Source organism: Zingiber officinale, chromosome 7B, assembly GCF_018446385.1.
Source record: "Zingiber officinale cultivar Zhangliang chromosome 7B, Zo_v1.1, whole genome shotgun sequence".
In the NCBI taxonomy this organism is placed as follows: Eukaryota; Viridiplantae; Streptophyta; class Magnoliopsida; order Zingiberales; family Zingiberaceae; genus Zingiber; species Zingiber officinale.
The window spans coordinates 7302860-7319087 of NC_055999.1; the positions used below are offsets into that span (position 1 = coordinate 7302860).

Consider the following 16228-nt stretch of genomic DNA (forward strand, 5'->3'; position numbering starts at 1 on the left):
GGAAATAATCTTCTAAAGACTGGTTGATGCCACACAATACTAGACAATAGGCATCCAAAAACTTATTATTTTGAGAAAAATAAATGACAGAATATTATTGATAAAAAACTAACTCAAAAATAATTAAACATATATTTAAATAATTTAAAACTCTAATAAGATGAAAAAAAAAGATAATGGTTAAGGATAAACTTTGAAATTTATTAAAGATCTCTGAACGAGCTTTAATTTGATATATTATAGGCCCCATGGTTCAATCCGAGTCAAAAGTTATGACCTCTCAAAGCTTCCACCGATCCTGCTCCTATTCTGCTCCGATCCTGTTCCGATTCTACCGATTCTACTCCGATCCTACCGATCCTGCTGCGATCCTACTACAAAAATGATTCTGCACGATCCTGGATCGATTTTGAGTTTCCGGATCGTAGGATCGTACGATCCTACGATCCGAATTGTGATTTTATAAACTATGCTGCAATGTATGTCATCGATGATTAAGAAATTATTATTATTATATCTTGAATTTTTTTCCCACCGTGATCCATGCTTTCGAATAAACGGAAAGGAGAAAGCGCTGCGAATCCAGAGAGGCGCAGACTCTAATCCAGCTCGACGTCACACGGGTATGACATGCATGCGCCGCAGTCAAAGCTGGCATGTACCTGCACGATGCCGCCATGCGCCGCACAAGAATTTGGCAGTCCAATTCCGTGGACTCTTGCCACATAATTTTTCGGTCAAAACAGCGGGCAGCGTTCGCCAGGATCGGCTTGGCGCTCAAAGGCGTTGTTCTCATGAATCATGCACCGCCGCCGCTGCTCACGCAACCCGACAACGCAAAACGACAAAAAAACGACAGGGCATCCAACTTACCGGAACGAGTTAATCAACAATTCAGTCAACGAAAAATAAATGCTAAAAATTAGGCGCCATGTTTATTTGCATTTATGTATCATTGGCACATTCTGAATGTAAGATTGAAGGTTTATAAATTAAAAATAGTAATGAAATTTTAAATCTACTTTTTAATCTTAAAATTATCAATATAGATGGATCAGTAATTTATAGAAATATCTCAAATTTTATATAGGAGATGGCCTTATATTTTTTAACCAAACTAATATTTAGTTTATAAAAATGTTATGACAAATCAAAATGGATCTTTCCCTTGGCTGCGTGTTATTTTATTATATTGGATGAGATGGATCCCTAATTAAGGAATCAATTTTTGATTCTACGAATCTTCCTATACATAATTAATTGAGATGCGTGGTATTTTTTTTTAAAAAGGTAAATTTTAAAATAAATTAAATATTTCAAATCGACTTGACTAAAGTTAAAAAAAATTAATGACTAAACCAGATCTCGTCGCACAGTTAACTGAAGCAGCTTCGCGGAGGTGGAGGGAGGTAAGGGTACCGGGAAGGATCCTACTCCGCAAATCCGGCGATCTGAATACCTCCTCCAGTTCGCAGTCCCCATCGCCGCCTCTGGTTTCACTTTTTGGCCTGACAACCAAAAATAATTTTTTCAAACAACAAATGAAAATAATTTTGAAGCTGCTATAAGTACTCCCGTTTGATTCTCGAGAAGAACACAAGTCAAAGGAGAAGCGAAAAAAAAGGGTTTTCTGAAGCAAAAAATTGAGAATTTTCAGTTTCGTTTGTTTTCTCGCGTTCAGTGGCCATGGATACTAGGATTGGGTCTGTTGACGCGGCGGCGGAGCCTACTGCGAAGAGCGTTTTGGGCTGTCCTCCGACGGCGCACTGCAACCACATCGCTCCCTCGGCGCCGGTCGTGACGCCGGAGGCCAATTTAGGCCGCCACCTGGCACGCCGCCTCGTGCAGGTGGGTGTCCGCGACGTGTTCTCCGTCCCCGGCGACTTCAACCTCACCCTCCTCGACCACCTCATCGCGGAGCCCAACCTCCGCCTCATCGGTTGCTGCAACGAGCTCAACGCCGGGTACGCCGCCGACGGCTACGCCCGCGCACGAGGCGTCGGAGCCTGCGTCGTCACTTTTACCGTAGGCGGCCTCAGCGTGCTCAACGCCATCGCCGGCGCCTACAGCGAGAACCTCCCGCTGATCTGCATCGTCGGCGGCCCCAACTCCAACGACTACGGCACCAGCCGCGTCCTACACCACACCATCGGCCTCCCCGACTTCTCGCAGGAACTCCGCTGCTTCCAGACCGTCACCTGTTTCCAGGTAATTAAAATGAATCGTCAGTTCTTCTGTGTTAATTAAAAAAATTGAATTTTGAGCTGTTTTCGAGACTAATATTGAACAATCTTAAATGTGTTGGAGTACAGGCGGTGGTGAACAATCTTGAAGACGCTCACGAACTCATCGACACCGCCATCTCCACCGCGGTCAAGGAGAGCAAGCCAGTGTACATCAGCATCAGCTGCAACCTCGCCGCCATTTCTTACCCCACGTTCAGCCGCGAGCCCGTCCCCTTTTCCATCGCCCCCAAGTAAGTAAACTTCTTGTTACCGAAGCAGAGGATTTACCCACAGTCTGTTCGACGTAAGTACTAAGCACTCAACGTGTAATATTGGCGCCAGGTTGAGCAACCAGATGGGTCTGGCTGCGGCGGTTGAGGCGACGGCGGAGTTCCTGAACAAGGCGGTGAAGCCTGTGATCGTAGGCGGGCCCAGGATCCGCGTCGCGAAGTCCGGCAACGCCTTGGTGGAGTTGGCTGACGCCAGCGGCTATCCGGTCGCGGTGATGCCGTCGGCTAAGGGGCTCGTGCCGGAGCACCACCCGCGGTTCATTGGCACCTACTGGGGCGCCGTCAGCACGTCGTTCTGCGCCGAAATCGTGGAGTCCGCCGACGCCTACGTCTTCGTCGGCCCAATCTTCAACGACTACAGCTCCGTGGGCTACTCGCTGCTCCTCAAGAAGGAGAAGGCCATCATCGTGCAGCCGGATCGCGTGGTGGTGGCCAACGGCCCCGCCTTCGGGTGCGTGCTCATGAAGGACTTCCTCCGCGCGCTCGCCAAGCGCCTCAACAAGAACAGCACAGCCTACGAGAACTACCAACGCATCTTCGTCCCCGACGGCCAGCCGTTGCAATGCGCGCCCAAGGAGCCGCTGAGGGTGAACGTGCTCTTCCGGCACATACAAAATATGCTCTCCGGCGACAGCGCCGTCATCGCCGAGACCGGCGACTCCTGGTTCAACTGCCAAAAGATGAAGCTCCCGGAAGGCTGCGGGTATAATTAAATTAATCCCAGCTCATACTCAACTCAACTCTTCATCAACGCACAGATTCCAATAAGAATCTAAGCTTTTCTTCTTGATTAGGTACGAGTTCCAAATGCAATACGGATCCATCGGTTGGTCGGTCGGAGCAACGCTGGGCTATGCGCAGGCCGTGAAGGGGGCGAAGCGTGTGATCGCCTGCATCGGCGACGGAAGCTTTCAGGCAATTCCCGAAAAATAATTCGACCCTTAGATATATTTGAACTTATAGTATTAATTATTCGCAATTTACATGAAACTTGCAGGTGACGGCGCAGGATGTGTCGACGATGCTGCGGTGCGGGCAGAACAGCATCATCTTCCTCATCAACAACGGAGGCTACACGATCGAGGTGGAGATCCACGACGGGCCGTATAATGTCATCAAGAACTGGGATTACACCGCCCTGGTCGACGCCATCCACAACGGCGAGGGCAAGTGCTGGACCGCCAAGGTGATCTCATCACTCAGACGACAAAATCCGATCAAAATTGACTATAATCTTTGTTGCTGCATGGATGGGTGCAGGTGCGATACGAGGAGGAGCTGAAGGAAGCGATAGCGACGGCGTTGGGGCCGAAGCAGGACTGCCTGTGCTTCATCGAGATCATCGTGCACAAGGACGACACCAGCAAAGAGCTACTCGAGTGGGGCTCCAGGGTTTGCTCTGCCAACAGCAGGCCACCAAATCCGCAATAAATCATCGTTGCATCTTTCTATTCTTAGTAAAGCTCAAGTGCATGCACTGTTTTCAGGATGAGATTTTCATCTACTTTGTTGTTTTTGTTTTACCATATAAGAAGCTGTGTCCAAGTGTAGTCTTTGTTTGTAACTTTAGTTGCCATCGTAATAGAGTCCGAGATTGCATTTTGATGTCTACCGATCTTCACAATACTAAAAGAAAGGCCTCAAAGAGTTTATTGATATTTCATTCAACAGACACTGCCATTACATTAACTGAAACTTCACTCGTTACTATGTCAATCACTCAAATACCTTGATTACAGTAGTAGGTTGTGTTTTCTTAAGGACCTAGGAACTTATAGTGAGCTCTGGGGCCTTCACTTCCATCATCCTCTGCTTCTTGTTGATCAGCAATGCAGGATTGGTTCCAGCTGCGATCGAAGATGGCACGGTGGGATCGTATGCCGAAACATGGACCCCGAGCGCAGCTCTGCCCGAGGGATCAAGATTCTTCGACCACTGCGCGTCCCACTCGATCGCCTTTGCGGTGCTACAAGCCACACTAGGACCCCCAGGCACAGTCAACCTTGCAGAGTTCTGCACATACAAATGGATTCAACATCTCGACAATGCTCATGGTAATAGCTAGGAGAGTCCATAATTGGGTTTGGAGTGCAATTCTATACCTGTGGGAAGAACCTTTCAAAGATCATTCTGTAGTAGTAGGCTTCTTTTGTGGTTGGCGTGTTGTGTGGATATATGTTCTTTGCATTTTGCATCATTTTGTTAGACACCTGAAGCAATTTTTTGGGGGGAGATTAGTAGTTTTTTTATTTAAAGGAATTAGACCAAAGGATTGAAAACAAAGTGTTACATGTTCTGCAGAATGAGCCTTCAGTCCATCAATCCAGCTATAACCAACACCATCACTGAATTGCTCCTTCTGCCTATAAAGAATATGCTGCAAAACAAAATCCTCGTTAGCTCTTGCAACAACTCGAAAGATCTCTAATGAGCAAGACAACTAGGCGAACACCTTTGGCAGGTAGGGGTTCTCCTCGTCATCGAAGGCCTTCCTCAACACCCACTTTTCAATCCGACCGAGATCAGGCTTGATCTGAATTGTAAAGAGAGAACAAATCAGAATACTGTGGATCAAAATCAAAAATCTTGTCGACTTTGCACTTCACGTACCATTTTTGATTCAGGATCGATATTCATTGAGACATCGATAAACTCCTTATCCAAGAACGGCACCCGAGCTTCTAAACCCCATGCTGATGTTGCTTTATTAGCTCTCAGGCAGTCATATTGATGCAGAGCTTTTATCTAGTGCACAATATAAATCAAGATGATTGTTTAAGGAAATGGCTATTGCCACATGAGACTAGCTAAATACCTTGCGACAAGTCTCCTTGTGTAGTTCTTCCTTGTTTGGTGCCTTGTGAAAATACAAGTATCCTCCAAAAATCTCATCTGAACCCTCACCGGAGATCACCATCTTCACTCCTAGTGCCTTGATCTTCCGAGACATGAGGAACATCGGTGTACTGGCCCGAATTGTGGTCACGTCGTATGTTTCTATATGGTAGATCACTTCCTCTATAGCATCAATACCATCCTGATAACAAGAGACAAATCACAAATGATAAGATTTAGTACTTGTCCAGTGACAACTATTTGAGATCAATATGATAACAATACCTGAACAGTGAAGTGGAACTCATGGTGAACTGTTCCTAAATAATCTGCGACCTCCCTTGCTGCCTTCAAATCCGGTGAGCCCTGCAATACTAACAGGATAAATAAATCTGAACAAGAACTCCACTTCTTTCCTTTTGTGTTAAAAGATGAGCTCAGTTTGCTGACCTCTAAGCCAACACAGAAGGAGTGGAGCTGAGTTCCCCACTGCTCTGCGGCTTTTGTGCCGGCCAAGTGACGAGCAGTCACCGCCGCAACGAGTGATGAATCAAGGCCGCCGGATAGCAACACTCCAAACGGAACGTCAGTCATAAGCCTTTTGATCACAGCCTGCACAAGTGAGCAATTAATTACCAAACGATGCAACTTCTTTATTTCGTGATCTCAAGTATTGACTTGAAACATTGATCGGTTATATTACCTTCTCGAATGCTTCTCTGAGGACAAGGGGATCATAAGGCACTGAAGGAATTGCCTCAGAGAACCAGGGTGGGTTGTACCATCTCTTGTAGCTGCCTTCTTTGCTGGAGTACAAGTGGCCAGGAGGAAACACCTCAAAGTGCTCACAGTCATCATTCAATCCTTTCATCTCGGACGATATCCAAACAGATCCTGCACCATGAAGAACATATTCAGAGTCTAAATTTTAAAACTCTTTATGGATACTGAGAGAAAAGGTCTTCCAAATTAGTGATCCAAGTAGAAATTCACCATCAAGTCCCCATCCAATGTAAAGAGGAGTGATTCCAATTGCATCTCGAGCAGCAAGGTAGCTGTTGTCGCGCGTGTCTAGCAACACAAATGAGAATATTCCGTCCAACATATCGACAAATCCTTCGCCATGCTCCTCATACTAAAAAGTTAATCATATCGAATAGGAAATTGTTAGTTTTTAACCATTGTTTTCGAGATGTATCAAGATATATATATATTTTTTCTCTTGATTTACCAGATGGGCAATAACTTCGCAGTCGCTGCCCGTTCTAAATTTGTGATTAGGCAAGAGTTTCCTCAGCTCTTCATGGTTGTAGATCTCTCCGTTCACCTGTGTTTTGAACAAGCTCCAAAGTTAAAGATAACTAAATCACTGCATATATCCACAACAGATAGAGAACAGTTTCAAAAAACAGATCCATTGACAACCAAAAGTTATATATTTTTTAAAAAATTTCTTAAATTAGTGGTGAAGTAAGCCTGTGGAGTTGGAAATACAGCCAATTTTCGAACCGCAGCAGATAATTAATATTTAGGATGTCAACTCAAAATTAAGGATTGTAAGATGAGATTTCGCTTTCCCTTTTTGTCTCCATGCAAACAATTCACACAGCCAAACCTGATGTGGATTAGAACAGCTCTATCATTTTTGTCAAATTTGTCAGTATCATTAACTACTGCGAGATGATGGAAAAACAATAAGCGTTTCTTATGTATTTTTAAAGCTACCCAATCAAATCTTTAATGACAAAAACGAGATGCAAAGGGGCATAATTCTGATACCGTAACGACTATGCTCTTATCCTCGTTATACAAAGGCTGGTCTCCTGAGGCAGGATCGATAATGGCCAGCCTCTGGTGTGCCAAGTAGCAGTCGCCAAACTGGTGCAGCCCACTCCAATCTGGACCTCTATGCTTCAACCTGTTTCCAAAGACGATAAACGATAAATTAACACTTCTTTTCATTCTTCGAAAAATAAACCATATTTGAAAAAAAAAAATACTCTATTCTGAATTTAAATCAACATCAAAATCCAAGTTTCGTGCACGAATGTTCTACTTCCCTATTTCTTAACAGAGAGTTGAAAAAAAAAGGTCCTTTTTAATGAAGATAACTTTTGATTAATTTTATCCAACTCTGCTCTTTGCAGTCTTTTATGAGGGAAACCGTATTGTGATCTGTCATCTGTCCTGTTTCTTTTTCTGCCCTTTCTTTCTTTTACAAATATGTTAAAATTTAGTGAAACGTACTTCTCTTCTCTGAGACTACCAAATCAAAGTAAAAAAAAAAAACTTAAAACAGTGCTAAAAAATCACAATTGAACTACGCATCAAGAACAGAGTCCGTGCGTGAGAGAAGAAGAAGAAGAAGAAGAAGAAAAAAAAAAGGAGGTTTGGGGATAATTGCCTGCGAGAAAGCTCAAGGACTCGGACCCTTTTGGCCTGAGATTCATCTGAGCAACCCAGCACTGCGAGTATCCCACACATTCTCGATGGAAGAGGAAGAGAAAGCGGGGGGAAGGACAAATCGGAGATACTGACACTGTGAAGCTACGAATAAGGAGAAACAGGTGTCGGTTTGGTGTCCAAAATAGTGGCGAGGTGTCCGCCTTTTATAGGCAAATCTCCGCGGTGACGGAGCGGAGGGACGCCTCGAACCGCAGCAGCTCGGGCGCGAACCGTCGCCGTGTGTGTGTGTTCTGGCACGCGTACGCTCCTTCAAGCCTTATCCAGGTGACTCAGCTGGTCCCGGCGCTGTCGGTTAGCACGCTCCACGTGTCTCCAAGAACTCGTCGGGAGTCTGACAAACCCAATTTGACCACCCTACATTTATTTATTTTTTTAGCAAAGGACGAGAGGGGCATACTAATTTATTATGTACGAAAGGATAAATTTTTTATTTTATTCTTCTGATTATTTTAGTATTCGTTTTTTCTAAAAATATTTCAATACTTTTAATAAGTTGGAATAAATAAAGAATAATATATTTGTATTTCTTACAATTCAAAAAATCATAAGAACTAAAATAAATGTAAATTTATTCGTAAAATATTGATGTACCTCAAGAACTCCGATTGTACTCATTTTAGTTCGTGTGAATTTTTGAGATTGTAAGGAATTTAAATATTTTATCTATTATTTATTTCGACTTCTCAAAAGTATTAAAATGTAATAAAGAACAATTATCAAAATTCTTCACGTTGAATTTGGTATGATTTCATATCAGATTAGAATTTTGATGATTATTTTTTATTAAATTTTAATACATCTAAGAAGTCGAAATAAATAATGGATAATATATTTGAACTCCTTGTAACCCTAAAAATCCATAAGAACTTAAATGGATGCAATCGAAGCTCTCGATGACCATCAGCGTGTTTCGATCAAAATCTACTAATAGATCTAGAGAACTTTGATTAAACACATTTCAGTTCCTATGAATTTCTAGAGTTACAACAAGTTTAAATATGCTATCTATTATTTATTTCGGTTTCTCAAATATGTTAAAATATTTTTAAAAAAATCGACGTGTAAAAAAAGAGGAGAAAAGAAATAAAGGAAAGAGAAAAAATATTGTATGCATAGGAATAAAGAAAAAAAAATAACAAGAAAATAAAAAGAAAAATAATATGAGAATAAAATAATAAAACATTATAAAAAATGTACCTTTTATAAATAACGAAGTAGCATCTTTAGTAAATTTAAAAATTTTAATACGTGTAATTATTTAAAAAATAATAATTTTTACTAAATTTGTTAAAATAATATTAAGATATATTTACTTCTAACGTTGAATGACCATCCAAAGATTCGGCGGTGGCCTGCGGAGGGCTGAGCATGATTTTGGGTTTGAAATGGACAGCTGAGATCGGAGCTGGTGGGGGGAATAATTGTGCTATTATTGTAAAAGAGGCGTGTTTGGTTTTGTGAATAAAATAATTTATTATTATTATTATTATTATTTAACAGAGGAGAATTGAGGGAAGACAAGTGCGAACCTTATCGGCAGTGACGAGGATTTCTCGACTTGCCCTTCGTCCTTATCTCCTTGAGCTCGTATTTACTTTTACATTAATTAAATCGTACGGTTTCCATTTTCTACATACGTTATGAGTTCCTCTTGATCATATTTTAGTATTCCGTCAGTGTTACTTCTTCTCGATTGAAGTCGACAATCTGGAAAATTACGTTCGTTGAATGTGGACATCCATAAAGAATATCTCCCAAGAGGTATCGAATATCCGTCCAGGTTCATAACTCATTCATACTCGATAACTGTAGTAATGATTAAATCTTACGTCAACACGATAATGATTTTATTCTAGATTTTAAGGTTTTCGATGTCTCCGCTTTGAGTTTCGTAAGCTTTGATGTCTTCTGAGTTAGCCGATCGAGCTATGAGCTATCCTCTTGAGTTCAACAGGTTGGGTTTTCTCAAAGCATCATTATCATATGATGCAGTAATAGAAGGGGTCTATCCGATACGGATTAACTATCGAGGTAAAGGTCAAAGTTAAGATGGTCAACATTAAAATATCAAAAGGCTCGTCTATAATGACCAAGCGGAAGACGACTACAACGACCGGTTAAGACAATCAGGGTCCAATCGACAAAAGGCTACAAAGGCCAATCGGGTAATAAGTGTCCGGGTGGGCCAACCATCTAGCTCGGATAATACGGTAACACAGTAGACGCTCAGTATGGAGCAGCAGGACACTAAGGAGACCAAAAAGCTTGTTCGAACAGGAGGGGCACACTACTATACTTAATCACAGCAGGAAAGAGCAGCTGAGGTCGATAGAGCGGAGGAATGTCGGTCAAGCGGCTATCCCGCTTGGCTAAGCAGCAGGACCTGGGCATCGAAGGAGCGGAGCAGTCAAGGCCGAGCGGTTACCCCGCTCGACCAAGCAACGGGACCATTGTCGTATCTCTCGATATCCTTCTGGGAGATAGTGTCGCTGACACGAGGCATAATCGACAGGTGGATCGGTGGACGGAAGCTTCTACTGTATTGTCAAGGATATGCATACCTCGTTAAGGTATGATGTCAAAGGTACTTTTCTAACAGGTCCCTTCGTAAGATATATTGGAGAATGTGTGCACGTCTCGAGGAGCGTGCACGTTGGCCACCGGGGCTCCATATAAAAAGGGGCCATCACCAGCGGAGGTATGCGTGATTACTATTTACGCTTACGTTACTGTTGCTCCGCTTTCCTCTACATTTCCGGTGACTAACTTGAGCGTCGGAGGACCAACGCTGAGGACCCCTTCCTTGGCTCAGCACTAGCGTTACTTATTTTGCAGAGCGGAGCACGTTCTATAACCAGTTAGCGAAGCAGCTACATCCCTAGCTTTCCACCCTTCTGTTTTTGGTCATGATCATTTAGCATCGTCTGTGGAAATGTAGCATGCATCCAAAATGAGAAGATGAAAGACGCTGGACGACTCACCACGATGACGCTAACAAAGGAGGAGCTTGATATGCTTATACAAGCTCGAGCGACAAGGATAGTGGAGCAGCAACATCAACAAGCGCTGGTCGAGCGGCAAGAGCATGAGCCTGTGGCATCAGCGGCGAGGCATCAAGTAGGATATGAAGACCGAGCGGAGCATGTATCCGTTCGGGAAGAAAACAGGAAGCTGACTGTTAGATCATAGATTCGATAGAGGAGGGGGTGAATATCGATTAAAAACAAATTCTCGAGTAAGCAGCGGAATAATAAATGCGAAAAGAATGACACAAGTAATTTTACTTGGTTCGGAGCCTGTGTCGACTCCTACTCCAATGCCCGCACGCAAGAGTGCTTTTGATGGACAATTCACTAGCAATTCGAAATAATTGTTTACAACTTAAAGTACACGAAAGCTAATGAAAAAACAATACTGACATGAAAAAGAAGAATGAAAAGAGCAGAGCATTGTCAGACTGTCTTCGCAGAGTCGCAAGAACACCAGAGAGCGAATCGTAAGTTGTTGTTAGAGCTTCAGCCTTTACCCTCCTTATATAGGAGGTTCAGGGCGCTTGGAACCTCCAAGGCGTTGTGAATATGACGTAACCGAGCCAACCAGGGCGCTCCACGTGGTGAGATGACGTTGCAGATAAAAGTTCACCTCCGGGCGCTCGGATCCCTCCTAGGCGCCCGGACCCTAGTTTTCTAGCAGCTTCCTTCCTGCAAGAAAACGTTAGTCCGGAAGCAAACATATGATATATATATCCTGCAAACAAGGTGTTAGCACAGTTTAAAGTTAATAATCAGAGTATTAGCTAGATTCCGTCTCCTCGAGACCGGAATCTAGTCGCGATCTCGACTTAGAGATTCGAAATAGGTCTAAGTCGGATCGACGCCTAATGTTCCCTTCCCGGGACGCGTCCTCACAGTCACTCCCCTCCAGTGACTTACCTTCACTTACCTGCCAAACGTCCGGTCATCCTTTCGACCCGTCTGAGTTTCGTGCCAGTTATCCGATCAGCCCGTCGACCTAGCTGGACTTCGTGCCAAATGTCCGGTCAACCCGTCGACCCATTTGGACTTCGTGTCAGACATCAGGTCAGCCTGTCGACCTATCTTCGTGTCAAACATCCGGTCAACCCGTCGACCCATTTGGACTTCGTGTCAGACATCAGGTCAGCCCGTCGACCTGTCTGGGCTTCTCCTGCACACTCGGTCAAAGTGTTAGATAACAACAAAACTAACTTAACCTATTTTGTCATCCATCAAAACTTGAGTTAGACCGTTAGTGCTAACCGCACCAACAATCTCCCCCTTTTTAATGCAATGACAACCTGATTAAGTTAGTAAAAAATATGCAAGTAAAAATAAGCATAAGGTTGTTAAGTTAGCTTTTTAAATTTTGTTATGTTTGTTTTACTAACTTAACCACCTTACCCTCCCCCTTTGGCATTCATCAAAAGATTAACATAGAACAACTTGTGATTGAAAAATGTAAAGTAAAAACAATCTAGAAATGTAAGTTAGATTATCTTGGAGGAGTATAACATAGAAAAATAACTGAAGCTTTTAACTTTTATCTTTTTCAAAAAGTAGCTACATTTAACTTTAGAAAGATAATTGTAATTTTAACTTAATCTTTCGAAAAGAGTTTTATAATTTGAAGACATAATTTGCAAAGATAGTAAAAAAATATTAGGGTTAAGTTCAATTTAGAAATCAAGTTTTTAACACTAAGTAAAATCAAGTTTTAGTTTATAAAACTTAACAAAGTAAAACTTATTTTTAAATATGACTTTGTAATCTTTTAGATAAATTTCCCAAAAATATGTATTTTGAAACCCAAGTAGAATATGATTTTCAAAAATACCATAATTTTCAAAATGAAGAATCCAATTTTCAAAAATCAAGTTTGGAAGATTTAAATCAAAAACTAAGTTTAGTAGGTGTCATTTTCAAAATTGAATTTGAAAAGTTTCAAATTTGAAAGTAAAGCTAATTTTGAAAAATGATTTTAACTTTCCGGTCAGCCCGTCGACCTAATTAGAATTCGTGTCAAACGTCCGGTCAACCCGTCGACCCGTTTGGAGTTCGTGTCAGACATCATGTCAGCCCGTCGACCTGTCTGGACTTCTCCAACACACTCGGTGAGAGTGTTAGATAACAACAAAACTAACTTAACCTATTTTGTCATTCATCAAAACTTGAGTTAGACCGTTAGTGCTAACCGCACCAACACTGACCAGTACATATGGGGAGGTACCCAATGCACCAATTCCTTTTCATCGAGCATTATTCCGGACTCCATAAGAGGAACGGGGATGAGCAGACAAGGACCGGGGGTCTTCCTCGGATGATGACCCATTCGGGACGTGCGAAAAGGAAAGGCACAAAGAGAAGATGATTCGCCCGAGCGGATCAATCAACAATTCTCGCAGGGGATTCCGAACGATCCTCTACCGAGGCACTATACCCTGCTAGTGGTTGGGGAATACAACGAAACTATCGATCCAGACGATCACTTGGGCAAGTTTAACAACATGGTCATACTTCATCGGTGCACTAATGGGGTGAAGTATCAGGTCTTCCTCACCGCCTTATTCGGATTAGCACAAAGGTGGTTCAAGAGATTGCCGAACGAATCAATCCACAACTTCAAGGACTTCCGAGCGACGTTTCTGCATCACTTCGCTAGTAGTAATCGCCACCAGAAGACTAGTGTCAACCTGTTCTCCTTGAAGCAAGGGCTCAGGGAGGCAATGATGGCCTACATCGAGCGCTTCAACTAGATGGCTATGGATATTCCTTTGATGATCCACAGAAGTATTGGTGAACACATTCTCCCAGGGCCTCACCAAAGGCGAGTTCTTCCGATCACTCATCCAGAAGTCACCGAGGGACTTTGACCATATGCTCAGGAGGGCCATAGAATATATAAACGTGGAAGAAACCCAAGCGGCTAGAAGAAATGAGGCGCCTGTCGAGCCCCCAACAACGCCCGAGCGGCAACCATTAAGTAGCCTTTAACCCCCAAAGGGGCCTCGATCGGGAGGATCCCAACAACACCAAGAGCCGAGAACACAATTCGTGCACCATGTAGGGGCTGGTCACCTAAAGGTAGCAAAAGGTAAGGCATGGATGCCACTATTCTACTCCTTCCATCAGTCGGCGATGTACAACACGTGTGATTGCTATGATTTAACGTTGATTGTAAGCTTACCGGCTCCACGAGGATATCATCGTCGGTCACCATCACCCCGATCGGCATCATAGATGTCGGTCAACTGGTCGGAGGGAGGAAGAGAAAGGGGTGTCTGAGCGCCGACAACATCAGCCCCAGCGGAGGAACGACACGAGCCCCGCCCGAGCTCTTGCCAAGCAGAACAAAACCTCGGCTCGAGAGGAGGAGAACATGAGCAACGCCGCTCAGGGAGAGATTGGAATGATCGTCGGTGGGCTGACCGACGGTGATTCCAACTGAGCGAGGAAGTCGCACCCTCAGTAATTAGAGATCCACAGTGTTGGATGCAGCAAGGAGAAGGTCGAATAACCTGAAAAAAGCTTTGACCTCCGAGACTTTGAGGGAGTGGAGATCCCTCATGACGACGTCTTGACCATCCGAGCGGTAATCACTAATTATACTATTCACCGGACCATTATTGATACAGGGAGGTAGGTGAATATTATATTCAAGAAGGTGTTCAACCAGCTGCAAATCGACCGGAGCGAGCTGTAGCCAATGACGGCAACAAAGTGTTGCTGATCGACCAGACACGACTGACCATCTCGCACAGAGAGGAGCCGCTGAAGGGGGCGAGAATCACAAACTTCATTGTGGTGGATGCGTCGTCCACCTATAACGTCATATTAGGCCGACCGACCCTCAACGAGCTTCGAGCGATGGTGTCCACCTTCTACTAAAAGATTAAGTTTCCGACCAGTTGGCCGCTGGGCGATGCTACGTCAAGATGGTCAAGTCCAAAGCAAGGGCCGCTCGGAAGAACTCGCGCTTGGAAGTGAATGTCATCAGGGAGGAACCTTTTTAGTCGATCTATGAAGAAAAGGAGGAGGTCCAGATCCATCCTAACCGGTTCGAGGCAACTATATTTATCGTCGTCGACCTGGAAAGTGAAAAGAAGGCAGAGTTGGTCGTCTGCCTTAGGAAAAATCATGATGTGTTCGCTTGGTAGACACATGAGTTCCCGGACATATCGCCGAGCATGGCTCGGCATGAGCTTCATGTCTGATCGGACGCTCGGCCTGTGAAGCAGAATAAGAGGGACTTCAACGCTGAGCAAAATCAGATCATCTAGGCGGAGATAGAAAAATAGATGGAGGTCAGTCACATCTGAGAAGTTCAATTTCTGAGCTGACTCGACAATGTCGTGCTGGTCTCCAAGTCGGGCAACAAGTAGCGGGTCTGCATCAATTTTCTTGATCTGAATAAGGTGTGCCCGAAGGATTTCTATCTGTTGCTGAGAATAGATCAGATGGTGGATTCTATGACGGGATGTGAGCTGATCTGCATGCTCGACGGACACCAAGGATACCACCAAGTGTCGTTCGCCCGAGAGGATCAAGAGAATGTCAGCTTTATAACGACCGACGAAACCTATTGTTACAATGTCATGCCGTTCAGATTGAAGAACGTCGACGTCACCTACTAGAGGCTAATGAGCAAGGTGTTCCAACGATAGATTGACCGCAATATGGAGGTATATGTCGATGACATATTAATAAAATCCTTCCGAGCTATTGACCTTTGTGCAGACGTCGAGGAAACTTGCCAAACCTTGAGGGCCTACGGAATAAAGCTGAATCCGAACAAATGTTTGTTCAGTGCAAGGAGTGGTTACTTTCTCGGATACATCATCATCGAACGGAGCATCAAGGTGAATCCGAGCAAGATGAAGGTGGTACAGGATACGCCCCTGCCCCGTAACTTGAAGGAGGCCCAACGATTGATCGGGCAGATCACTGCACTGTTAAGGTTCATCTCCAAGTCATCCGATCGGAGTCATCCATTCTTCAAGGTGCTGCACCGAGAGACAAAATTTCAATGGGATGTAGAGTGCGACAATGCGCTGGAGGAGCTCAAGAACTACCTTAACTCTTTGCCTGTACTGGCCAAGCAGAGTACAGGCGAACCGCTCTAGAACTACTTGTCGTCCACCGAGTATGCTGTTGTCTCGACATTGGTAAGGCAGAACGGACATGAACAACAGCCTGTATATTTTCTAAGCCATGTATTAAAAGATGTAGAGTCTCGCTACACCTGTCTTGAAAATTTGGCTTATGCACTAGTGCTTGTCGCTCGAAGACTCCGCCTTTACTTTCTTTCGCATCCCATCATCGTGATGACCAACAACGCCTTGGGAAGGGTCCTTCTCAACCTAGAAGCGCCCGGGTGGCTAATTAAATGGACAACTGA

The 16228-nt window shown here is 43.9% G+C and overlaps 2 protein-coding genes across 2 annotated transcripts; one reads left to right on the top strand and one right to left on the bottom strand.

Moving 5' to 3' along the window:
- Positions 1-1586: 1586 nt before the first annotated feature.
- Positions 1587-4126, top strand: LOC122005227 (pyruvate decarboxylase 1-like). The gene is made up of 6 exons (XM_042560183.1): positions 1587-2208; positions 2313-2476; positions 2568-3218; positions 3310-3430; positions 3513-3701; positions 3776-4126. The coding sequence occupies exons 1-6, from the start codon at positions 1687-1689 to the stop codon at positions 3944-3946; spliced, it is 1818 nt and encodes a 605-aa protein (XP_042416117.1). The 5' UTR covers positions 1587-1686; the 3' UTR covers positions 3947-4126.
- A 16-nt stretch (positions 4127-4142) lies between these two features.
- Positions 4143-7946, bottom strand: LOC122005228 (asparagine synthetase [glutamine-hydrolyzing]-like). The gene is made up of 13 exons (XM_042560184.1): positions 7755-7946; positions 7130-7268; positions 6582-6677; positions 6344-6485; positions 6054-6244; positions 5801-5962; positions 5636-5716; positions 5331-5552; positions 5126-5260; positions 4968-5048; positions 4806-4892; positions 4618-4725; positions 4143-4528 (listed from the first exon to the last, which is right to left on the bottom strand). Exons 1-13 carry the CDS (start codon positions 7832-7834, stop codon positions 4280-4282), a joined length of 1773 nt encoding a protein of 590 aa, XP_042416118.1. The 5' UTR covers positions 7835-7946; the 3' UTR covers positions 4143-4279.
- Positions 7947-16228: the final 8282 nt, after the last annotated feature.